The sequence below is a fragment of the Sceloporus occidentalis genome, unplaced genomic scaffold (genome assembly GCF_023333645.1).
Source record: "Sceloporus occidentalis isolate IW3139 unplaced genomic scaffold, rSceOcc1.0.p SCAF_4, whole genome shotgun sequence".
Taxonomy (NCBI): Eukaryota; Metazoa; Chordata; class Lepidosauria; order Squamata; family Phrynosomatidae; genus Sceloporus; species Sceloporus occidentalis.
In genome coordinates, this window is record NW_028316984.1 from 157243564 (window position 1) to 157270083 (window position 26520).

The 26520-nt window shown below is 40.8% G+C and overlaps 1 protein-coding gene across 3 annotated transcripts in view; it reads left to right on the forward strand.

Moving 5' to 3' along the window:
* The first annotated feature begins 1569 nt into the window (after positions 1–1569).
* LOC149314895 (rho GTPase-activating protein 5) overlaps positions 1570–26520 on the forward strand; it is a 71246-nt gene continuing 46295 nt past the window's right edge. For 2 of the 3 annotated variants that reach the window (XM_089522082.1, XM_089522081.1), the window contains exon 1: positions 22351–26245. In XM_089522082.1, coding sequence (XP_089378208.1) covers positions 22526–26245 — 3720 coding nt within the window. In that variant the 5' untranslated portion in view covers positions 22351–22525. Of the gene's footprint in view, positions 1617–22350; positions 26246–26520 lie in introns of those variants that run through there. The other variant, XM_089522083.1, reaches the window with a different exon arrangement.

A 26520-nucleotide genomic window follows, 5' to 3' on the forward strand; every position in this document is an offset into this window, starting at 1 on the left:
TAATTATGCAATTTTCCTGGGATAGTCACTGGATAAACTCCAAATCTCCTTTGTGTGCTAAACTCCTATATCTACTCTCCCTCTCTGGGAAACTTAATTAATTTCTTTCTGGGGAATTTTGACTGAATATTCCGGTAAATATTGGGGAATTCCAGGGATTTTGATGAAACATTCGGGGGAATATCTTCCAGGCTTGTTGGCAACACTGCCTGACATAGCCCCAGTTTCAACCCTCCCTTTCCCCCACAAATCTCAGCTTTTAAGGGGTTTTTCTTTAACCAACAGACACGTGTACAAGCGTGTGTGTGTATGTGTATATATATATATATATATGTGTGTGTGTGTGTGTGTGTATGGATGCCCTCCCCTATACCACACACATATAAACAAACAATTCCTCATACTGAGGTATTTTTAAAGAATCTAATTTTTATTCCAATTTATAATCTACACATTGAGAACTCCTCATACTGAGGTGTGTGTGTGTGTGTGTATATATTAAAATTTAATTTTTATTCCACTTTACACATTTTTGCCAACTCCTCCTACACTGAAGTATGAGGAGAGTGAGAGAGAAAAAAACAGTTGAGCTCGTGCCCGAGAGGCTGCTCGGTCGTGAGCGCGCACGGCGCGTGGGCCGAGAGAGGGGGGGGGAACCTTCGACGACGACGGAGGAACGCACAACCCAACAAACCACCGAATCCTTTTACCAGGAGGTCCCTTTTCGCCGCGCACGCGCAGTACGGCGAGGCCTCGCGCGGGGCCGGCGCTCCAATGTGCGCGTGCGCGCGGCGCGGCGCGCGCAGCCGGGGCAAAGAACAGGGATTGTGGAGGGAGGGAGGGGGGAGGGAAAGGCAAGGCAAAGGAAAGGAAGCGAGGAAGAAGAAGAGAGCTAGAGCTGCTGCTGAGGTAAAGTTAAGAGGAGGTGGGGGGCGGGGAACGGAGCAGAGGCGGATGAAGGAAACGGGTTTTTTGGGGGGAGGAGGGTTAGGGTGGGTTTGTGTCTGCGCACACACACAACACACACACACACAAACACACACACAGAAGTAGGAAAGGGAAAGGGAAAGGGAAGCGAGTGCCGCCTGGAAAGGAAAGGCTCGGCCTTTGCTGCTGCTGCTGTTTCAGACGCCGCCATTACTAGAACCAAGGAAGGGAAAGGGATGGAGCCAGGCCAGAGTCTCTAGGATCGACGAAGACGAGGAGGAGAAGGTCGTCTAATGGAGTTGCCGGAATGCTGCTCCTCCTCCTGCTGCTGCTGCTGCTGCTGCTGCTGCTGCCGCCTTGGAAGAGCTGGGTAGGGAGACGTGGAGAAATGGGGCTCCCAACTCCTCCTCCTCCTCTTCTGGGCTAAATGCACCCAATGCTGCTGCAGCAACGTACAGGATGCCTAGGAGGAGCAGCACCCGCAGCGGCAGACGGGCTTGATGCCTCCTCGGAGAGAAGGGACCGGGGCTGGCCATCCCTCCCCTCCTCCACTTGGCTTTCCTTTTCTTTCCTCCTCCCCTTCCCTTCCCTTCCCTTCCGTCCTTGTCGGAGCCAGCTCCATACCTACACACCCCGGAAAGGAGGGCGGAGGGCAGGGAGGAAGCGTCGTTTGCCCCGGTCCCAGGCAGGTGAGGAAGGCAGGCAGGCAGGCAGGCCTACTCTCCCAGGCAGGTCGGGGGTTCCCTTCTGGGTCCTTGTGGAAAGGCAGGGTGTAAATAAAATCTGTTATTATTATTCCAGTGGATCCCAGGCTCCCCCCCCCCCCCCAGTACTTGAAAGTGGGGGAAAGGAAAAAGGGATGCAAAACCCACATTCCCTTCCTTATTCCTTCCATTCTGCCATCCCCCTCCTCTCCTCGCCCCACTTTCCCCATTGCTCTCCCAAGCCTTTCATTTCTCTGAAGGTGTCAGCAATCAGGAATAAACTCTTTTAGTAACATGGCCACACAGCCCTACTCCCCCCACAAACTTCGCATTATTGTTGTTGTTATTCTTCAAAGGCATAGCCATGTTAGTCTGTAGAATCAGTTGTGGAGAGATCTTGCAGCACCTTTGAGACTCAAAGAAAGAAGTTGGCAGCATTGTTGTTGTTGTTGTTATTATTAAACTCTTCTAGAACATGGCCACATAGCCTTAAAAAACCCCCACAAAAAACTATGGATGCCGGCCATGAAATCCTTCGACTTCACTTTCCTTCTTCCCTGCCCCTCTTTGCGCACAACGCCCCTTTCCCCTTCTCTTTGGACGCCTCCCCAATTCTCTCCTTGCAAACTTTAACTATGCGAGTGGCCTACTCTTCCCCTCCTTTAAAGCCTTCCCTTCCTCCTCCAAACTCCCTTTGCAACGCAAGGTTAGGCATATTACAATACTTAATGGTCCCCCCCCCCGTCCCTGTGGCCTCCCCCACCCACCACCCCAGATTTGAGTCTGCAAAGGAAAATGATGATATTAAAAATTCATTTATATCCAGCCTCTCCCTACGGATCGAGGCGGGTTGCAGAAATACAATTACAAATAAGACGAAATACACATTAAAAGCAAATCTACCAAAATAAAATAAACAATTCCCCCATCCCTCCCACCACAGGAAAAATAGTAACTAATAAGAATATGATTTAAAACAGTTTAAAAAGGCGACTTGAAGAGAGACAGCTTAAGGTACGGGGGACAATCGGTGTCAGAGTACTAAGGGAAGTCAGTCTGGGAAGGCCTGGGAAGGAAAGGCACTGGATGGACATCTGGAACCGATCGTTTTAACGGTGGGGGGGAGATGCATACATAGCAAGTTTGAGGAACGGTACAAAGCTGATTGCTTGCTGATGGCTTGTCTTTGTACAGACAGATACACAGATGGACAGACAGGTTACTGTGGTATACAGAAAAGGGTGTGGAAACCTTCCGGTATGTCCTTCCCTAAGTGAGGCTTTCAGCAACTCCAGTGTTAAAAGGATTGCCTGAAAAGTAGGAGGAAAATATTTTAAATCTCGAGATGAAAATGGGCCTGTGGGTGGGTGTACATGTTAAGGTTAGGATTTTGTAGATAATTAGTGTATTTTCCCTCTAGCCTAGAAACCAGCAATTGGCAGGGGTTTCTTAAGTGCATAGTGAGGCAGTACAGCTGATCCAAACAATGGTGGGTGAATTGCACGTCCATTTTATCTATACACGGTTTTGATTGAAATGAGATAACGCCATTCGTTAGTGGTCTTCCCCATTTTAAAAATGGGCAGACATTAATTGGTAAACTTATATATGAACATATTGGAACATTTGTATCTATCCTCTAATCGTGATATTAAAGGATTTCACAGCATCAGTATTTGAGATTTCAGTGAGCACTGCCTGGTGTAGTGCATTTCCTTCTTATCAGGGAAACTTCGCAGTCTCTACAATGCCACGGTACCTCAGTTACGTCACTAGCCTCAGCGTGATTGATTGGAAGCCCCATTGATATGAATGGGACTTACCCCATGATAAAAATGTCTACGCAGTACAATCCAATGTGTGTTTACTCTTAACTTTCAGTTTTTAAAATAATGAAGTTGTGAGTTGGCAGATTCTAAAATTTGTAGTTAATTCCAATCTTTTTGTCTCCTAACCTGTTAGCTGTTTGACATGTAAATAAGCTAAGTGAACAGAAATCATAAGAGGAATAGTTGCTAACAAAATATTTCTGTATGCTCAAAAATACATTAGTAATTAACACCTAACTTGGATACTTGGGGCCTGTAATATCATAGCTGATGTTCTTTTTAACACCTTATTTAATGTGATACTTTACGATAGACATTTGAGTGAATTATATAGATCATAAAAATTGTTCTGATACTTGCTATTGTGAGGTTTCTGCAATTCATAAAATGTTGGCATAAGCGACATTTATAGAGAACTAGTGAGATACATCTTGGAATTGTACTGTGTAAGTTATAAAGTTAATCAAGATTTTGTAGGCAATTATACTGCCTAATCTTGCTGCCTATATGAGAAGGTCAGTGTTTATAACTTTGGAAGATGCCCTGAGTCCTGTCCAAATTATAAACAAAGACTTTGCTTGCTTTCTTTGTATATTTGAGAATATAAGTATCTACCTTCCCATGCTCACTCACCCATGGACACAAAGAAGAAATTGACTAATGCTACAGATTTCTCTTTCACAGAATTCTTATCTCATTGGAAGGTTTGGCGCTGCTATTCAAAAGTATAAAGCATAAGAAAATATGGTAAAATTAAATTGGCCAAAGAGATGAAGAAGGCAATCTTAGAAAAGTTCTTTAATCAGACCAGTTCGTCTGGCATAAGTCAGAGCTACTGTAAACAGTTTTGAAAACTCAGGCATTTAATACCATAATACAACAATTGATAGTTTAATGCATAAGGAATACTTCTCTGTTCAAGCAAGAGCCCTAGTAAGTTTTATACATGCTTTTATAAAAAAAAAAAAAAGCATGTGAGTTAAAATGACATAGCAGTCCTAATTATGAATGGCATACACAATTAAGTGGCTGCATTTCCTACATTAGAAGAAGTAATTGGGAAGATATTGAATGTTTTGCACTGCAAACTAGCTCTAAAAGTATTAAGAGGTACAGAAATTGAATACTGAAGTAAAGTACCTAATGCTAGACTTCGATGGTCAAACATCAGATTCCAATGGGATAAGGAATGGTAACCCTTCCTTGCCACAATAGCTTCTGTGCTTCTCTAAAGGCTTCACTGGATGCCTAGAAAGCCCTTCACAGCTGTCCTCTAGATAGTTCCAAGAGATGTGAGGGAAGGGGAGGATGTTTTGTCATGCTGATGCTATAGCATCAGTGCTATGTTGGATTTAGGCGTAAACCTATAATCTGTTGAGAGTCATGCAAGTCGTGTGGTCCAATCTTGTTTTTTGGCATTTCAACGGCATGCTTTGTCTCAGAACTCAGAGAAGAGGCAGTATTAATGTTGCACTTCGTGCTGGCCTTTGGAAAAAGCCAAATGCACTGTACATTGCTTCCCTTGAAATAACATGGTTATTTATACTGAACCTCCGTGTTTCTTTGATGGCAGGAAGGGCAATGCAGGTTGTTGTTTTGTTGGCCTACCTCAACCTTGCCTGGATTTTTGTGTGTGTGTGTACATCGTCGAATGTAGAGTAGGACAGGTCAGACTTTTTATGCTTTGCTCAAACTCAGGCCTGTTACAGACTGCCAAAATAAAGCTGCTTCGGGTCTCTTTGGAGGTATGCTATTTAAATGATGCATGCATCCTAAGAATCCGGAAGCTGCACCAAAGCTGCACTCCAGTGCTTAGGAATAGAGTGTGGCTTTGACACGACCTCTGGACCCATGCATCATTTAAATAGCATACCTCCAAAGAGACCCGAAGCAGCTTTATTTTGGCAGTCTGTAACAGGCCTCAGATTAATTATCCTGTAAATTATCTACAGAAGAGGGAAAATGTGAAGAAGGAGAGAGGTGTGCTGTCATTTTGTGTTGGACATTCAGGGATGGGCAGAGTATGCCATCATCAAAGTCGCCACTGGTGGTTAGCAGTAGTGACTTGACAATTATGGCTCCTATTTTATTATTAACAGTATATACTGTATATAGTGATGTATAAGTCTAGAAATTTAAGTCAGAATATTGACCCAGAAAACCTGGGCTGACTTATCAGTGTAAATGTGGGTCAGTGTAAGTATGGTACTTATCAAAAAAGGAATCACCTTTTTTTACCAGAGTGGCAGGAGGTGAAGGCTTAGTCTCTCTTGAGGGCCTAAAAGAAGCACTGACCCCTCTACTCTCATCACTGTGGCACTGCTTCTGACCTTGTTGAATGCCTGGGTGGGAAAATGGCATTGGGGACAGCTTTTTGGTGTTTTCCCTGAAGGGAGTGATGAGAGGAATTGGCCTTTGAAGGATTTGAATAAGACATTTATGTATGTTTGTCAGCTTTTTGGGGGTTAAAATCAGGCAAAGTTTTCACATTAAAGTTAAAAGCTAAAATCAGTGCTAATGTAGCCACTGTTTTCTTTGCCTTTTCATCCTTTTTGACAAGTGTGCATTTGCTTAGGCCTGCTTGTGTCTGGTTGCCTCCCTTACATATCGCATAGCCACCATTTACTGTAGTTCCCTCCTCCTCCATCCAGTTATGTCTGTGGGAATTTTGTAAGTTCTTTGGCATCATTTTCCTTTCCTTTGTTTTTTTTACATCCTTTGCTACATGTGCCTAAGTTTTACCCTTTATTTTTACCCTTTACTTACCCATGGTTCATATCAAAATCAATAATTTTGCCCCCCAAACCTGCCTTTGACTTATTCATGAGGTCAGCTTATAGTCGAATATATATGGTACATTTATTTGGGAATGGAACTCTCATTAATTGCAATATGTATTTTATTATTTTATTTATTTGTATCCCTTTATTCTTCTGAAATAGGGACTCAAGGTAGCTACCAATAAATTTATAACAGTAAAAGTTAAAAGCAATAAAATGCAAAAGTACTAAAGAGTGTACAAGTGATGTGTAGCCATGTGAACTCTCAAATCAGCAATTAATTCTGGTTAAGTTCTGCAAGTACAACACCTGTAATTGCTTCTTAACACTAGTTTTTTATATTGTTTATATTTATACACTTTATTTTGAAAAATGAATGTTTGAAATTTTCAGGAATTCACAAATGGGCTATTCTTACATGATTAAGTGAATTTTTGTTAAATCGATAATTGGATTCAGAAGAAGTTAGTCAGCGACTACCTAAGGTATGGCAAACATAGCCCTCATGTTTAGAACAGCCTGTAGATATGGATGGAAACTGGAGATGTGAGAGCCACTACATGGCATGTGGGACCTGTGTCCTAACTCATAAAAGCAGCCAGAGAGGGACTGATTATGTGACTAAGTAGAATGATGAATGACTTGCCGCAAGGCAGAGTTGCATCTTTCTGCTTAAAGAGACTGTGGTGAGGCCTTTACTGAAACAAACAAACAAACAAACAAACAAACCCACCCCTTGCTGAACCCCTCCCACATTAAAAAAATATTAGCCAGTCTCCAGTATCCCTTTTTGGACAAAGTTCTGGAACATGTGGTAGCCATCCAACTCTGGGGTTTCTTGGATTAAACAGATTATCTAAGTGCATTTCATTTTGGTTTCAAATCTTGCTATGGGATGGAAACAGATTTGATTGCTTTGATGATCTATGCCAGGAATAATAATAATAATAATAATAATAATAATAATAATAATACTTTATATAGCACTGTAGATTTACACAGTGCTGTACATACATTTGGTAAAATAGATAAAAAATAAACCTGCCCATGGCATATGTTCTACAAAATAATAGCATAATAATACAGGAAAGGGTTTCATGAAATAAGGCAGGAATGAGACAGGGAGAGTATGGGCTCAAACAGATGGGCCAAAATAAAGCTGCTTCGGGTCTCTTTGATGATATGCTGTTTAAATGATGCATGCATCTTAAGCGGCTGGAAGCTGCGCCAAAGCTACGGTTCAGTCCTAAGGACTGGAGCACAGCTTTGGCTCAGCTTCTGGTCTCTTAAGGTGTGTGTCATTTAAACGGCATACCTCCAAAGTGACCGGAAGCAGCTTTATTTTGGCCTTTCTGTTCGGGCCCTATGTCTTTATTGGTTTTGCAGGACCTCTTTGCAGTTTTCAGTACCATTTACCATGGTATCCTTTTGGGCCACCTGTATAGAATGGGACATGGGAACACTATTCTACTGTGACTCTAGTCCTTCCTGGAGAGAAGCAAGCTCAGAATATGGTGGTAGGCGATGCTTGTTTGACACACTGGCTGCCTGTGATGTCCTTAAGGACTCAGTTTTTGTACTCCGTGCTGTTTATCCTATGCGTGACACCTCTGGAAGAGGCTATCCAGAGTTTGGGGTTCAGCTTTACCAGTAGGACAATGATACTCAACTCTGTGTGTCCTTTCCCTCAAGCTCCAAGGAAATTTCACGACTAAATCAGTGATGGGCTGTTCACTCTGATTAGAGTGAACAAATTGAAGCTTAATTCAGATAAGACAGAAGTGTTCCTAGTTGGTCAAAAGAAGTGAGATGTGGCAATAGAGATTCAGCCTGTGCTGGATGCAATCTCAAGTTCATACTCTTGGGATCAAACCTGAATGTCTAGGTTTCTGCAGTGTGTTTGCTCAATTAAAAGTACTGTGCCAGACATCTAAGCTGGCTGCAGTAACACACACACCTTAATTACACCCATTTTGGTTTACTGTGATACACTCTATATGGGGCTGCCTAGGAAATGGTTCAGAAACTTCAGTGGGTCCAAAAAGCTAGGTCCAGAATGCTGATTGGGACTGATTATACAGCTTGGGTCCAGAGTGTCTGTATCTTTCTATATGAGCCTGCTCAAACCCATGAAGTTCATGAGATTAACATAAATTGGCAGTTGACTGCAAGGCACATAAATACACACAGGTCTTAAGAACTTGGTAGAAGGCTTTCAGTCCCAGCACAGGTACAGTTAGTGAGGACCTTCTTGGCAGCTATTCCCACACTGAATTGTTTGATCTCTTTTTGCAGACAGGCAAAGAGCTTTTTATTTAAACTAGATCTATAGTGCAGGAATGCCACCTGAAGAGTTGGAAATGACATCCCCAAGTTTTGGCCAATAGCTATCCTCATTTTTAATTATTCAGACAAAAACCGTCTAGTTTTACAGCTAAAAATTGCTCCAGCAAATTTGAGTCCCCTGCCAAGAGGTAAAAATGACTTACTCTGGTTGACAGGTTTGTCTAGGGCAGGAGCAGGGACATTGAATTCTCAATGGGTTTAGGACATATCAGAAGTGTATTAACATAATCTACCTTTAACTTGGCTGCTTCGGTTTGAATTCTCATTACAGCCAGTCAATCAGAGAATACCCACAAGTAATCCAGTACAGAGGTTTTTGGTGTTATTGTGGTGTGTAAAGGTTAATCTGGATCCAGCCAATAGTATTCTCAGTATTTAATCGATCAAATGCTAATGAACAAGAAAATAAAATTATCAAAGCAACTATAACTGCTAAATTCTTGGTATCATTTTGTCAGTCATTAAAAACATAAGTGGCATTTTTATAGTATCAGAAAATTCTTGTGAATCATGTTAACATCTGAATATAATACTCAGTAATGGCAATGGCACACCCTCTCTGAGCAAATCTTGTCAAGAAAATGCCATGATATATTAGGGCCCCTTAGGGTTCCCATAAGTCAGAAATGATGTGAAGGCACCCAACAAAAACAGTTCGTAGCCCCCTTGAAAAAAGCCACAATTCCTGTGTTTCAGTGTGTACATCTCAATCCTGAGTTAGCAGAAATGCTATATAGGCCTCACTTGGGGTGGAGTGGTACCATTGTTGCTTTTTTAATGTTTAGCTGTGACTATTCTGGCAGGATGTAATGATACTTGAGAAAGATGGGACAAGGAGTAGAGCATACAGTCCTGTAGCTTGCTACTTTTACTTAATCATTATTAAACATTGATATTACAACATCTGCATGGATTATATAGTTCTGAGTCATGGATTATATAGTTCTGAGAGAGTCTGTGAACATCTAGAAGACTATTCCATAATCACAAAAAGTCAACATGGGTTTCAGAGAAACAAGTCATGCCAGACAAATCTAATCTCTTTTTTTTGATAAAATTACCAGCTTGGTAGATGAAGGGAATGCTGTGGATATAGTATATCTTGATTTCACTAAGACCTTTGACAAGGTTTCCCATGACATTCTTGCAAACAAGCTAGTGAACTGTGGGCTAGACAACGTAACTGTTACATGGATTTGTAATTGATTGACTGTCCGAACCCAAAGGGTGCTCAACAATGGCTCCTTTTCATCCTGGAGATAAGTGACCAGTGAGGTCCCAAAGGGTTCTGTCTTGGGCTCAGTGTTATTCAAAATCTTTATCAATGACTTCAATGACAGAATTGGAAGCATACTTATCAAATTTGCAGATGACACCAAACTGGGAGGAGTAGCTAATGCCTCAGAGGACAGCATCAAAATTCAAAATGACCTTAATAGATTAGAAAGCTGGGCCAGAGCTAACAAAATGAATTTCAACATGGAGAAATGTAAGGTACTGCACTTAGGGTGGAAAAATGAAATGCACAGATATAGGATGGGGGACACCTGGCTGAACGAGACTACGTATGAAAGGGATCTGGGAATTCAAGTAAACCACAAGTTGAACATGAGTCAACAGTGTGATGTGGCAGCTAACGAAGCCAATGCGATTTTAGGCTGCATCAGTAGAAGTATAGTGCCACTCTATTCTGCTCTGGTCAGGCCCCACCTGGAATATTGTATCCAGTTCTGGGCACCACAATTCAAAAAGGATGTTGAGAAACTGGAGCATGTCCAAAGGAGGGCGACTAAAATGGTGAAGGGTCTGGAAACAATGCCCTATGAGGGAGTTGGGGATGTCTAGCCTGGAGAAGAGAAGGTTAAGACGTGATATGATAGCCCTGTTTAAATATTTGAAGGGATGTCATATTGAGGAGGGAGCAAGCTTGTTTTCTGCTACTTCAGAGACTGGGACCTGAATGGATGCAAGCTACAGGAGAAGAGATTCCACCTCAACGTTAGGAGGAACTTCCTGACGGTAAGGGCTGTTCGACAGTGGAACACACTCCCTTGGAGTGTAATGGAGTCGCTTTCCTTAGAGGACTTTAAACAGAGGCTGGATGGCCATCTGTTGGGGATGCTTTGATTGAGATTTCCTGCATTGCAGGGGGTTGGACTGGATGGCCCTTGCGATCCCTTCCAACTCTGTTATTCTATGATTCTATAGTTAGTTTTAGGTTATACCTTCAATTTTATTTAATAATGGTGCGTTACACATGCACCGAAAGTACGCGCTCAGCGTGTACTAGGGTTAGGAAGGGGCGTATTAGGGTTAGAAAGGGGCGTCTATTCTAGACGCCCCTCAAGCCTAGTATGCACGGAGCGTGTAGAAAATGGTGGCGCCCTTCCACACGGGCGCCGCTATCTTGACATCGCAAACGCATAGTGTCCAGACGTCGCATGGCAGAAGTGACACCGCGAGTGCGCGACTAGCATCTCACGGTGCCACTTCCGGGGCACAGAAAGAAGTGCCATTTTTGGGCTTCTTTTTTGCTGCGTCCAGGAACCGCGCGGTTTGGCCGCTGCAGTTCCTGGACGCAGCAACCGGCGGCACCGGCAGACCGCCGCTTTCAGGCGGTCTGTAACGTGCCAATATGTGACAATACAGATTTTAAAAGCAATATTGGTCAGCTCTTAATGACATAGGGATCAAACAGATTGGCAGCTTGCAGTGGCCAGAGGCCACTCCAGCCCTGATCGACCCTCGATCATTATGGGACTGTGGTGACTGGATACAGTGGTCCTGAGGCTGGCCATGGTCCGCCAAAGACCACTGGCAAGGGGTTTGTTTTGTGCTCCTTTTCTGGTTGGCTTTAGGCTGCGTTAGTTCTCCTAGGTGCGGCTTCCAGCTGATCTAGGGGCATGTGTCATTTCCATGCTATGTCTCTGGATTGGCCTGAAGGCTTGGGCCCAGGATACCTGGAGGACCGCCTCTCCCCATACATTCCGCCCCGCACACTCAGATCTGTTGGGAAGCAATTGTTACGAGTCCCAGAGGTAAGATATTCTACCACCACTCAGAGGGCCTTCTCTACCTTGGCCCCCAACCTCTGGAACTTGCTTCCGGCCGAGCTCTGCTCGGCCACCTCCCTGGACCAGTTTAAAACGGGGCTTAAAACTTTTCTGTTCCAGGGGGCCTACCCCTAACATTCTAATGTAACCCCCTTCTCTCTCCTCATTGTTTTTGTAAATCTGTGCTAGTTGGATAATTCTTACCTGTATTTAATAGTTCTTATATTTTGTAATTCTTGTATTTTTAATTTTATTGTTTATTGATTGTATTGTGCTTCTCGCTGTTGTAACCCGCCTTGATCTCAGGAAAGGTGGGCTAAAAATAAAGTTTTTATTATTATTATTATTATTATTATTATTATTCTGCCCATCTGTTTCGCCTCTCTGTGAATATTAAAAATATTTCCTAGCTAAGGAGGAATCCTGGTGGTGCAGTGGTTAAATGCTGGTACTTACAGCCACAATGTTGTAAATTTGATCCTAGATGAAGGCTCCAATATCCATTTAGCCTTGCATCCTTTTGTAAGTCGGTAAAATGAGTACCTAGCTTGTTGAGGGGAATTGGCTTACACGTTGTAAATTGCTTAGGGAGTGCTAGTTCACTGATAAGCTATATAGAAAAGTATTTGCTATTGCTGTTGTGGGAGAATGATTGCATACTTCACTAAAGTCACTTAGCAATTTGATGTTGTCTTCTTCTGAACCTTGTTATCATAAGACCTTTTACATATTATGCATAGGATATTCATTTGCCATATATAGTCGCCCCTGCTAACTCATGGATCTCGGATCCACAACCAGCGACCTTGAATACTCATGGAGGGGCGATCTCTTATTTTCAGTGGGGCATGCCCCCACTGCGCACACCCTGCGCACACTCGGAGGCATGCACCCCATGCAAGCCTGTGGGCTTGTATATGCACGAGCCTCCGTTTTCGTGGAGGGGGTTTGGAACGGATCACTGCGAAAATGGAGGGCCAACTATACAAGTTAGAATCCTGTTGGTTAGTTTTAACCAGAGTAGATCCATTTGAATCTGTTAAATAGTGTGTCAACATGTTGATTCAATGGTCCTACTCTAGTTAAGATTAATAATGCAATTTAGGCTGGAGTATCTGTCTGACTTCACTTTAAAGATTTGGGCTGCATCCACGCTGCAGAAATAATCCAGTGTGACATCACTTTAACTGCTATGGATGAGTGCTATGGAATTCTGAGATTTGTAGTTTATTGTGGCACTAGACTGCTTTGATAAGAGATGGTTAAATGTCTCACAAAACTACAGTTCCCAGAATTCCTTTTTAAAAATATTTTATTCCACAAATGCTCACATATAATACAGTGGAGCCTCCGCATACGCTGCCTTTTTATAGGCGGCTTTGAGCATAGGCGCTCAAAGCCGCCAGCGCGCGTGGGGCGGAAGGGGCGGCACGTCCCATTCAATTGAATGGGTGCGCGCACCCGATGCGCCTTGTGCGCCGCCGCGCTGCCGCGCCGCCGCGCACGAGCCCCATTGGAAACAATGGGGCTCGAGCATAGGCGGATTTTTTTATACGCGGAGGGCTCCGGAACGGATCTCTCGCGTATAATAAGGTTCCACTGTACATTTAAAACATAAAACATAACAAATTAACAAGATAACACACCTTAAAAATAACTTACATTGGCTACTAACTTACATATTTTTGTGTACATATCTAACAATACCAAAAAACATTCTTTCTTAAATATATAAAAACATACAGTTCCCAGAATTCCATGGCATTCAGCCATGGCAGTTAAAGTGATGTCAAACCGGATTATTTCTGCAGTGCAGATTCAGCATTAGACATTTGAGAATTGCTGTGAGTCATAATAGTGTTACATTCACATATTACATGGCTTATTCTTGGGGAAATGATATTTTTCTTGCATCAGTGTTTAATTATATCCAAAGTTTATAGTAATTTTGAAATATGGATACTAGTTTGATGATAAAATAATTTCATTAATATTTACAAGAGTAAAACAACTCATATCTGCATCTAGTATATCTAATGTAAGAGGGAATTTTGTAATTATGGACTGAATTGTTGCCTCAGTGACAATTAGTTTCATTAGACTATACAAATCACCTCAAAAGGTGATTCAGTAATGTTCCTTCATGATGATTCAATCAATAATATCTCATGAGGGAACTTGTTCGTGGAAGGCCTTTGTTTGTGTTGCTTCCACAGTGGATACTGGGTATGAGTGTATGTTCAGCATGCATATTTCAGACACAACTACCAACTGTCACTTAGGGGCCTTGAATGACTATCAAGAATAAGGAATTAAATGTGTAGATTTTACAAACACCTCTCAGCATAGTGCAGGATGGAATGTGAGTTATACTGAACATAGGGCTGTTCCAATTTTTCACCTAGTCGAGATAACATAGCTGAAGTACTGATCTAGTCCCTGGGAGCAGTTATGAACTGGTTGTGAGTGAATAAAATAAAACTCAGTGCACACAAAATGGAAAGTAGATGTTGGGAAGCTCTGACTAACTTGTCTAAGGTGGGACACGACAGTGCCAATGTCTTGGTGTTTTTCAGATTAGTTTTTCAGTCTCCATGGGGCTGCATTTGAAAAGTATTCAAAAGTTACATTTGATATAAAATGCTTCAGCAGTATTACTGTGCCTGATGTTTTGAGTATACACATCACAGTTGTTATTGTGTGCCTTCATGTTATTTCTAAACTATGGTGACCCTAAGGCAACGCTGTCATAGGGTTTTCTTGGCAAGATTTGTTCAGAGGAGTTTGTCTTGGCTTTCCTCTGAGAGAGTGTGACTTCCCCAAGGTCACCTAGTGGGTTTTCCTGGCTGAGTAATGATTTGAACCCTGTGATTTGAACCCAGAGTCATAATCCAACATTCATACTACTACACCATGCTGGCTCTTGTATAGATGTATGATAAGTCCTTTAACATCTTTATTTACTTTCTGTTGATTTACCGTATATACTCGACTATAAGTCGACCTCATGTATAAGTCAAGGGCAGGTTTTGAGGCCAAAATTAAGAATTTTGATACAACCCTTGGATAAGTTGAGGGTACTTAGGGGCATGCAATATAGGATGTAAAGGATGAAGGAACCTTACACGATTCCAGCATGCATAACTATTTGTACTCATACTAAAGGCTAGATGGATGAGAGTAGAAGGAGGTCAGTGCTTCCAGGGCAAATTAAACCTTTCACCAGGGGATGGTTTTTTATACACATATACAAGATTTAAAGTTCAGTACTTACATTGACCCATGGATAAGTTGACTCAGGTTTTTTGGGTCAATTTTTAAACCTAAATTTCTAGACTAATACATGAGTATATACAGTATTTGTACATTTAAGGTGCTGATGTTGCAATATCTTTAAATTGTACTGTTTAAAACTTGTTGTTAGCTGCCTTGAGTCCCTATATTGGGAGAGAAGTGGTTAATGATAATAATAATAATAATAATAATAATAATAATAATAATAATATCATCATAATCATCTGCGTTCTCAGATCTCAGTGGCCCACCCATGTCAGACACCAGGTGCAGGAGGCACTAGGAACAGGAGAATTTGATTTGTGGTGATCAGATTCTGGAATGTACTATGCCAAGGAGGTCTGGCTATGCCCCCAGTTCTGAAGACTCGTAAAGATGCATGACTGACATTTTAAAGACCCCCTCCCCTGGAAGTGGCTCACAGTTCACCTTAGGGGTTGAAGCATGGGTATTTTTTATATTGAGCTGTGTAGGACTGCAGCCTATTTAAAAAGTGAATCGCAGTTCCTGGAAGTTGCACTTTTCTCACCTCTACTGTAAGTAAAATGTTCTGCCATGGTAAATTGCTATACTAATTTTCATGCATTCATGCTTTTGAAACTAGCTTGTCTAGTTGACTTTCAGCTCTTTCAGGGAGGAACCATTTGAATGTCATTTAAATGTATAATATTGCTACCAGGAAGATTTTATAAAGTGTATCAATGTCCTTACATCATTTTTTTTGTTAAAATCAGTTGAAAATTTTCTGTAAGTTGTGTTCCAAAACTTCTGAAAGACACCATGTTTTCTATCTTTAGTCCAAGTTATGAAACAATTTCAAATTGGATTAGAATTGAAATCTAGCATGACAAAAATGTTTGTCATAATCAGTATTAATGCAGATGCAGTCATAGAATCATAGAATTGGAATAGACCACAAGGACTATCCAGTCCAACCCCCTGCCATGCTTGTATATGACGCACACTCCAACCATGTCTGGAAGCTGTGCCGAACCCAACTCAACCTGGAGTAGCCGGCACAAAAAGGAGCGGCAAAAAGACACTTCTTGCTTGCAGCTGTAATGAGGACTGCCTAGATAGGGTGGTCTAGATTGGGGCTGAGTGGCGCCAGGATAGCCATGCACCGTTCTTTTTTGGGTCCACCTGCATGACCCCATTTTTAGATTAGTCAGCAGTGACTTTCTGGGTTATGGCAGTGCAGAATGTAAAGCTAGTAAAGATTCCTGCAACACTGATTTGTCATAGAGAAAGGTTATTACAGATGTTCTTAATCTTAAGAAGAAAAACTGCTGTGTGCATTTCTACTATTGAGAAGGTAAGGATCATGATGACCTTGAACATCCTTGCCTTCCATTCAGCTTAGGAATCTAGAAATAATGCAGATTTTTTTGTTAATACCGATTTGAGAGTTATTGTGGTAAGCCTCATAATACAGCAAATGAAGGAGACCAACCAAAGAGATAGAAAGTTCAGAGCCAGAGTGGGAATCACACTGTTCTCCAGATGTTGTTGCATTGCATATCCTAGAATTAATTACCCTTGGCTATGCTACCAGAGCTGGATTTCAACCCCTGATGTAGAGGGTTGAACATTGGGTGTTGATGATAATAACCCTCTGAATACCCTACATGAGATGATAACAAATTCATATAGAAACCTGAGATACAATTCATTTTGTCACAGAATTCATTCCTTTGAGAGACTGAAAGCAGTCCTTGAAACTGTCTCTTCTTTCTCTCCATCCTTGCTGTGCTAGCATGAATATCTGAACAGAGACATGATCCAACACTTATTTGAACAGGGAACCTGCCTCATGTAGGAAGTCAAATTTTCAAGAAAGGTCTAGAAAGCTGGGCCAAAGCTAACAAAATGAAATTCAACACAGAGAAATGTAAGGTACTGCACTTAGGGTAGAAAAACGAAATGCACAGATACAGGATGGGGGACACCTGGCCGAATGAGACTATGTGTGAAAGGGATCTAGGAGTCCAAGTAGACCACAAGTTTAACATGAATCAATAGTGTGATGTGGCAGCTAAAATGGCCAATGCAGTTTTAGGCTGCATCAATAAAAGTATAGTGTCTAGATCAAGAGAAGTAATAGTGCCACTATATTCTGCTTTGGTCAGGCCCCCAGTTCTGGACACCACAATTCAAAAAGAACACTGAGAAACTGGAGCGTGTCCAAAGGAGGGTGACTGAAATGGTGAAGGGTCTGGAAACCATGCCGTATGAGGAACTCCTTAGGGAGCTGGGGATGTTTAGCCTGGAGAAGAGAAGGTTAAGAGGTGATATGATAGCCCTGTTTAAATTTGAAGGGATGTCATATGGAGGAGGGAGTAAGCTTGTTTTCTGCTGCTCCTGGAACAATGGATTCCACCTCAACATTAGGAGGAACTTCCTGACAGTAAGGGCTGTTCGTCAGTGGAACACACTGCCTCAGAGTGTGGTGGAGTCTCCTTCTTTGGAAGTCTTTAAGCAGAGGCTGGATGGCCATCTGTTGGGATGCTTTGATTGAGATTTCCTGCATGGCAGGGGGTTGAACTGGATGGCCCTTGTGGTCTCTTCCAACTCTACGATTTTATGATTCTATGAGGTTGAGATAGCTTGGAACATGTCTCAGTCTAGGCATTCGTTTTTTCCTTCAGTGAAGAAAGTAATGAGGAAAATTGGAGGCTGTCACATCCCTGATTCTCCTGCTTCTGATTGTTTTTCTGTAGGGAAGTCTACATTGGGGACTAATGTCTGAAAAAGCTTTTTAAAAGGACCCATTTGACAGATAAGAAAGTCAGGAAAAGACAGTGCATTGGTAGCTCTAATAGAGGGATTTTGTGATCAACAACCATAGCTTTAGTTTATTTAATTTTGCCTTGTAACTTACACTATTTTGAATTTCTGCCTGTGTCTATGATCTTTAGCATTCTTTCCCTTATTGACTAAACCATCAAACAACAAAGTGGATGTTTGGCACAAAGATGGTCACCTTTGGCTCATCCAGGGGTCAGTTTTCTGTTCCTGTAAGCCTCCTGGGCTATATGGTAATGGGCTGAATGAGGGAAAACAAACTCAAGTTGAATCCAGAGAAAACGGAGGTATTTGCAATAGTTACCCCAAGTCCAGGGATGGAGATTTGTCAACCAGTCCTGGATGGGGTCACACTTCCCCTAAAGAACAAAATTTGCAGTTTGGGAGTACTCCTGGATCCATCTCTACAGTTGTCATCTCAAGTAGATGCGATGGCCAGGAGTGCTTGGTACCAGCTTTGGTTGATACGCCAAATGCGCCTCTACCTGGACCAAAAGGACCTTGAAGCAGTGGTACATGCACTGGTAATCTCACGTTTAGATTTCTATAACGCACTCTACATGGGGCTACCTTTGTACCAAGTCCAGAAGCTTCAATTGGTTCAAAACGCGGCAGCCAGACTGGTCAATAGAACACCTAGATCAGACCACATAACACCAGTGTTAAAATCCCTTCATTGATTGCCGATTAGCTTCCGGGCTCAATACAAAGTGTTGGTTATTACAGTCCGCCCTTCCCTCACACGGGGGATCCATTCTAGACCCCACCCTGCGTAAAGGGAAAAATGCGGATGCTCATGCCCCATTCAAATGAATGGGGTTTATGCTTGTGGTGGTGTGGTGGTGGTGCGCAGGGCGCACGCCACGGGAGCACATGCCATTGTTTCTTTCCGGCGTGGAGCTCCCTTCCATCTAAGCTTCCAGCATATGCTGGAAGCCGCATAAAATGCACCCGCTTATAACACGGGCACACTATGCTTTTAAAGCCCTTCATGGCTTGGGCCCAAGTTACTTGTCGGAACACCTCTCCCTACACAATCCACCCCACACTCTCAGAACATCTGGAAATAACCTATTGGAGTACTCAAAAACTAGGCTAACAACAACTTCTTACAGAACATTCACTGCAGCAGCCCCCAGATTGTGGAACAGCTTGCCGGAGGAGATCCGTCTTATCACCACCTTAGATGCCTTTAAGAAGGCACTAAGGGCGAATCTCTTCCGGCAGGCCTACCCACCTGATCTTTTATAAGAGATCTTAAATACTCCACTTCTGATCTGATTGTATGAATATTAATGTGAATGTTAGTTGATGATCTGTTATTTTAGAGAATGAACAGTAATGTTATTGTTTTAACGATTGTATTTTATAAGGAATTGTTTTATTGCTGTAATCCCACCTCGATTTGCAGGGAGAGACGGGAAATATAAATAATAATAATAATAATAATAATAATAATAAAATTATTATTATATGACTTACCAAAAATGCTGGGAGAAGCGGCACAGAATTTTAAGTGGTCAGGCACTTGAAAAGTGGATATTTTGTGCTGTTAAGCAGTAAATGTGGTAGTGTGGGGTGGAAAAACTTTAAGGAGAGGCAGAAATGACATCCCCTTTTTGCCAAAAGGTAAGTACAGTGCTCCCGTGTTATACACGGATGCGCCTTACGCGAACTCCAGAAGTTTGCGCTGGAAAAAGCCTTGGTGCATGCAGAAGTTGTAATGGCGCGCAAGCCACTGTGTGCGTGAGCCCCATTATCTTCAATGGGGCTCAAGCATACGCGGAATTCCCCTTATGGGGGGGGGGTCCGGAATGGATCCCCCGTGTAAATGAAGAGCCCACTGTAGTGAGGTCTGTGTGTTTAGGGATACAAAAGCAGTCTTTGGCAGCTCAGACCTGGATTTTGCCTGATCATGTTTGAACATTCTTAACAGCCATTTGCTCATGTTATATTAGCAATTTTAGGATACCTGTTTGTCTAAAGAAATTACATTTATGGCACTCTGTATGTTTCCATGTAGATGGCAAGACAGTAATTTCATATCATGCAAATACTGTGTCAAAGCAACAATGCTATCAATATTCTGAGCATATTAGCCAGCATAATCCAAATTGTGTGCCATACAGGAGAGCAGGAATGAGCAAGCTAGGCATTTCTAAAGTCTGAGGAATATGTTTTAGTAAAAACACTTCATGGTACGTAGGAAGACAAAGCAGCTCTCCATGGTCACTAAGCCATCTGTCATGTAGGAAACTACATCTGTCCTTCCTGACTACTAATATGGCAATTAGTCTCTGAACCATGAAAACACATCTCATCAACCAAGTTCCCCTATGAAAAAGCCAACAGATCTCAAATGTAAGCTCCAGTTCAGGAGTAGTTGATATTCACTTATTTCTTTCAGAAGTACTGAACTAAAATTAACTGAGTCATATTAACATGTTATTCAGGGTAGTTTATAACATAAAGGATAGTGTTGAATGTGGACCACTGGATATTAAACCAATGACTTGAGGTGAAGGCAATAAGCAAAAGAAGCTCTGTGTTTGCTGTAAATGCTGAGTGAAGGGTGATCAGCGTATAGGCCACATGTGTTTCTGTCTTGTCTTTGCATCCTCTAAGCTCCCTGAAGGATTTCTGCGCTTCCTCTGGTGAATTTGGAGTGGTGATAATAACTTAATAATTACCCTTAATTTTGCTAAATAACCAGCATGAACATACTCAGATACTTCTTCGCACTCAGACATTTATTTGTACCAGAAAAAGGTGGCAGGGTACACACCTTGTTTATAAGGCTGCTAGCACTTACTGTAATCCTCTTTGTGTCTCAGAACTTCATGAAACAGCATGATAAAGTAATATGATAGAATCAGTAAATGGGAAAGTTTATGGATTTACTTTCTCCCAAGGTCTCTTCAAAGAGCCAGGTTCATGATGTGCTTGCGATTTAACAGTTTCAATAAACAGTGAGGTAGTTAACTCTTAGCAGTATTTGTAAGTGGATCTCTGCTATCGTTGTTGCCTTATGTTGCTGTACTCATTCTCTCTTACTATGTAAGAGGTGAATTAATCATCCCCGAATAGTATTGTCTGATATGAATCTTTGGTGAAACAGGATGTGCTGCATAAACCTATCAGTACCTGTCCTCTGCTTAGTCATGCTTTTCTTATCTTTTACCCATCATGCTTTGAGTCTGGGTGTGTTCTACAACTGCATCAGAGTGCAGGGGGAACTTAACTTTGGAATCCTTTAAGTAGTCCTTTGACCACCATATAATTTCTGTGGTCAGTCATTAAAGAGGAAACACAGTAGAACAGTTTCTAAAGGATGTCTGCTGTTTGGTATAATTGATACATTTTAGTAATTACTTCCAGTGCTTTTACACAAATGATTAATTTCCAAATCTTATTACCATCTATGTATTAACAGTTGTCTTCTGCATGGAATATCAGTTAACTGAAGTGAAACCTTTTTTTACATTTTCTTCTACATACTGTATTTGCAGGAGGGGGGATTGGGAAAATATAACCTATTTCTTCAGAACCTCCATTTTACTGGAAATGTTTGACAAACTGGAAAATAAATAAAGGTTTAAGAGGCAAAAGACTTTGTGTACAAGACATTGGTTATGTATTTGTTTGTTTATGGAGTTCCTGCAGTTGATCCCAAAGTACCATGTATATATTGATAAATTTTGGGTGCTATTTTTAAGCAGCAGGATCCTATTTGGTTAAGGTCGTATCAGTTAATTGTGATTGTCACTGTTGGATCAGGATGTTAATTGGAAACAAGTTATACTGATATCAGTGAAACATGCTGTGTATTCATAAGGGCCTATAGTGCATGAACTTTTCTTCAATACTTCAATATGGTATTTTTTAAACTCAACAACAAGAAAACTTCACAAGGTTCAGCATTAAGAGTTCAGTGCACATTGTAAAATTAACCCTAAGAACTTTACAAATCTTGCAGTTTTATCAATAGCAAAACAAAATAATGTTTTATAAAGTACTGTGGATAATTTTAGAAAAGTAGTGCATAAAGTAAGAGTGAATTCTAATTTTATATAGCTGCAATTTACCTTTCCCATCTAAATACACTAATGCCACCAGATCCCTTCTGTTCTTGGAGTGCAAGTAGGGTCAGCTCTCATTAGTACTTGGATGGGAGACTGCCAATAAATACCAGGAGTTGTAGGCTATATTTCAGAGGAAGGAACTGGCAAAATTACCTCTCAGTACTCCTTGCCTAGGAAACTCTTGTCAAATTCATTGGGACGCCCTAAGTTGATAGTAAACACAAAATATTCCTTTAAGGTTTAAATGAAGCTATAGTTGGCTCTCAACTTTCATGGGGGTTAGGGGCACAGTCCCTGCAAATGTGGAAAAAACATGAATATATGCTCTGTGTGTGTGTGTGTGTGTGTGTGTGTGTGTGTGTGTGTGTATTAACTGAAGAATACTTTTCTAGGCATCTGTAGTCTCTCCAATGCAACTGTGTGGTCAACATCCACTGGAAGGGAATCATTGAATCATGCAATTTGCAAATGTGGAAGGACAACTGTATAGGTAATTGTAATTGATAAACTCTCTCTTTCTTCTTTTTTAGAACTACCGACCACTTGATCATGGACACCTAAGTTTATTACAAACATGATGATCCTTGCAGAACTGAAATCAATTTTACACAATTTGAAGATAAAATTTTAGAGTGTAGAAGCACTTTTAAGAATGAACACTACACCCAGTTGTGTTGGTAAATACAGAAGGATGAGAAGAACACTATGATGGCAAAGAACAAAGAGCCTCGTCCCCCATCCTATGCTATTAGTGTGGTTGGACTTTCTGGGACTGAAAAAGACAAGGGGAACTGTGGAGTTGGAAAGTCATGTTTGTGCAATAGGTTTGTGCGTTCAAAAGCAGATGAATATTACCCTGAACATACCTCTGTGCTTAGCACAATTGACTTTGGTGGACGAGTTGTTAATAATGATCACTTTTTATACTGGGGTGACGTAATACAATGTGGAGAGGATGGAGTAGATTGCAAAATTCATGTTATTGAACAGACTGAGTTCATTGATGATCAGACTTTTCTGCCTCATCGGAGTACGAACTTACAACCTTACATAAAACGTGCAGCTGCAACCAAATTGCAGTCAGCCGAAAAACTTATGTATATTTGCACAGATCAGCTTGGATTAGAGCAAGACTTTGAACAAAAGCAAATGCCTGAAGGAAAGTTAAATATCGATGGATTTTTATTGTGCATTGATGTAAGTCAAGGATGCAATAGGAAGTTTGATGACCAACTTAAATTTGTAAATAATCTTTATATTCAGCTATCAAAATCTAAAAAGCCTATAATAATAGCAGCAACTAAATGTGATGAGTGTGTGGAACATTATTTACGAGAAGTTCAAGCATTTGCTTCGAATAAAAAGAACCTTCTGGTAGTTGAGACATCAGCAAGATTCAATGTAAATGTAGAAACGTGTTTTACTGCACTGGTACAAATGATGGATAAAACTCGTGGTAAACCGAAAATAATTCCCTATCTGGATGCCTATAAAACACAGAGACAGCTTGTTGTGTCTTCAACAGATAAATTTGAAAAACTTGTACAGACTGTGAGAGACTATCATGCCACTTGGAAAACGGTTAGTAATAAACTGAAAAATCATCCAGATTATGAAGAATACATTAATTTGGAGGGAACAAAAAAGGCCAAAAATACATTTTCAAAACACATAGAGCAACTTAAACAAGAGCACATAAGAAAAAGAAGAGATGAATATATTAATACATTACCAAGAGCGTTTAACACACTTCTGTCAAACCTTGAAGAGATTGAACATTTGAGTTGGTCAGAAGCTTTGAAATTAATGGAGAAAAGACAAGATTTTCAACTATGTTTTGTAGTGCTGGAAAAAACACCTTGGGATGAAACTGACCATATAGATAAAGTGAATGACAGGAGAATTCCATTTGACCTTTTGAACACACTAGAAGCTGAAAAGGTGTATCAAAATCATGTGCAGCATCTAATATCAGAAAAAAGAAGAGTTGAAATGAAGGAGAAGTTCAAAAAAACACTTGAAAAAATACAGTTCATTTCTCCTGGACAACCTTGGGAAGAAGTTATGTGTTTTGTGATGGAGGATGAAGCTTTTAAATATATTACAGAGGCAGATAGTAGAGAAGTGTATAGTAGGCATCAACGGGAAATAGTTGAAAAAGCCAAAGAGGAGTTTCAGGAAATGCTTTTTGAACATTCAGAACTATTTTATGACCTGGATTTGAATGCAACACCTAGTTCTGATAAAATGAGTGAAATTCATGCAGTTTTGAGTGAAGAGCCTAGATACAAAGCTTTACAGAAACTTGCACCTGATAGAGAGTCTCTTCTTCTTAAACACATAGGATTTGTATATCATCCTACTAAAGAAACGTGTCTCAGTGGCCAAAACTGTATGGACATTAAAGTAGAACAGTTACTTGCTGGAAGTCTCTTGCAATTGGACCACGGTCGCTTAAACTTTTATCATGATAGTGCCAACATTGATAAAGTTAATATTTTCATTTTGGGTAAAGATGGACTTGCGCAAGAACTGGCAAATGAGATTCGGACACAGTCCACAGATGATGAATATGCCTTAGATGGAAAAATATATGAACTTGATCTTAGACCAGTTGATGCAAAGTCACCTTATCTTCTAAGTCAGTTATGGACTTCTGCCTTCAAACCACATGGATGTTTCTGTGTGTTCAGTTCAATTGAATCTCTTAATTTTATTGGAGAATCCATTGGAAAAATCAGGACTGAGGCATCTCAGATAAGAGACAAGTATATGGCCAATCTTCAATTTACATTAATACTGGCTAATCAGAGAGAGAGCGTTAGCAAGAATTTGCCAATCTTGAGACATCAAGGACAACAACTGGCAAACAAGTTGCAGTGTCCTTTTATAGATGTCCCTGCTGGTACTTACCCACGTAAATTTAACGAGACTCAAATAAAGCAAGCTTTGCGGGGAGTTCTGGAAGCAGTCAAACATAACTTTGATGTTGTAAGCCCTGTTCCTACAATTAAGGACCTTTCAGAAGCAGATTTGAGGATTGTTATGTGTGGCATGTGTGGAGATCCCTTCAGTGTAGATCTTATTCTTTCACCCTTCCTTGATTCTCATTCCTGCAGTGCTGCTCAGGCTGGCCAGAATAATTCTCTAATGCTTGATAAAATTATAGGTGAGAAACGGAGGCGAATTCAGATAACGATATTATCGTATCATTCTTCAATTGGTGTAAGAAAAGATGAACTTGTTCATGGGTATATCTTAGTTTACTCTGCCAAAAGAAAAGCATCTATGGGAATGCTTCGAGCATTTCTGTCAGAAGTGCAAGACACAATTCCTGTCCAGTTAGTGGCTGTTACTGACAGTCAAGCAGACTTCTTTGAGAATGAAGCTATCAAGGAATTAATGACTGAAGGCGAACATATAGCAACTGAGATTAATGCTAAGTTTACAGCCCTGTATTCTTTATCTCAGTATCACCGCCAGACTGAGGTTTTTACTTTGTTCTTCAGTGATGTTTTAGAGAAGAAAAATATGATTGAAAATTCCTATATGTCTGATAACACAAGAGAAACAACACACACAAGTGAGGATGTTTTCTTGCATTCCCCCAGAGGAAGCTCTCTTGCTTACAATTATTATCCAGATTCAGAAGATGATACTGAAGCCCCACCTCCTTACAGCCCAATCGGGGATGATGTACAGCTACTCCCAACACCTGATCGCTCAAAATATCGATTAGATTTGGAAGGTAATGAATATCCTAGTCATAGTACACCTCTGAACTGTCATGACCATGAACGCAACCATAAAGTGCCTCCTCCCATAAAACCGAAGCCAATAGTGCCCAAGACAAATGTGAAAAAATTAGATCCAAACTTGGTAAAAACCATTGAGGCAGGCATTGGTAAAAACCCAAGAAAACAATCTAGAATGGCTTTGGCAGCAACTGATGATCTTGACCAGTCTGATAATTATGCAGAACCAATTGACACTGTTTTTAAGCACAGAGGTGTTACTGATGATATCTACGCAATTCCAGATGATAGTCAGAATCGTGTAGTTAAAATTCGAAATTCATTTATTATAAATAATGCCCAAGGAGATGAAGAAAATGGCTTTCCAGATAGAATTTCAAAGACTCAAGGTGAAAGAAGACCTTCAAAATATAAATACAGATCTAAAACGCTGTTCAGTAAAGCCAAATCTTATTATAGGAGAGCACATTCAGATGCAAGTGATGATGAAGCTTTTACTACATCTAAAACTAAAAGAAAAGGAAGACATCGTGGTAGTGAAGAAGATCCACTTCTGTCTCCTGCAGAAACATGGAAAGCTGGCATTGATAATCCTGCTATTACATCAGATCAAGAGTTAGATGATAAAAAGATGAAGAAGAAAACACAGAAGGTGAAAGAAGATAAAAAAGTAAGTTGTGTTTTTTTTAAAAAAGAGGCACAATGCTTTTGTATTGTATCAGAATATTTTATAGTAATATCATTTTTAGTTCTAGTTAAGATTGGTGTATTCATTTATATCAAAAGGTTATTGAAAATAGTAACTTTACTGACTAGTGTAAGACTATTACTAAAACTTATTAATCCTGTTAGTCATTATTACTGTTGATAAGAATAAATTTGGACTCACTTGGTGTTGCATCCAAAGTTGTGGTTGCTATCACTTTCTGTCTTTGGACTAAATCA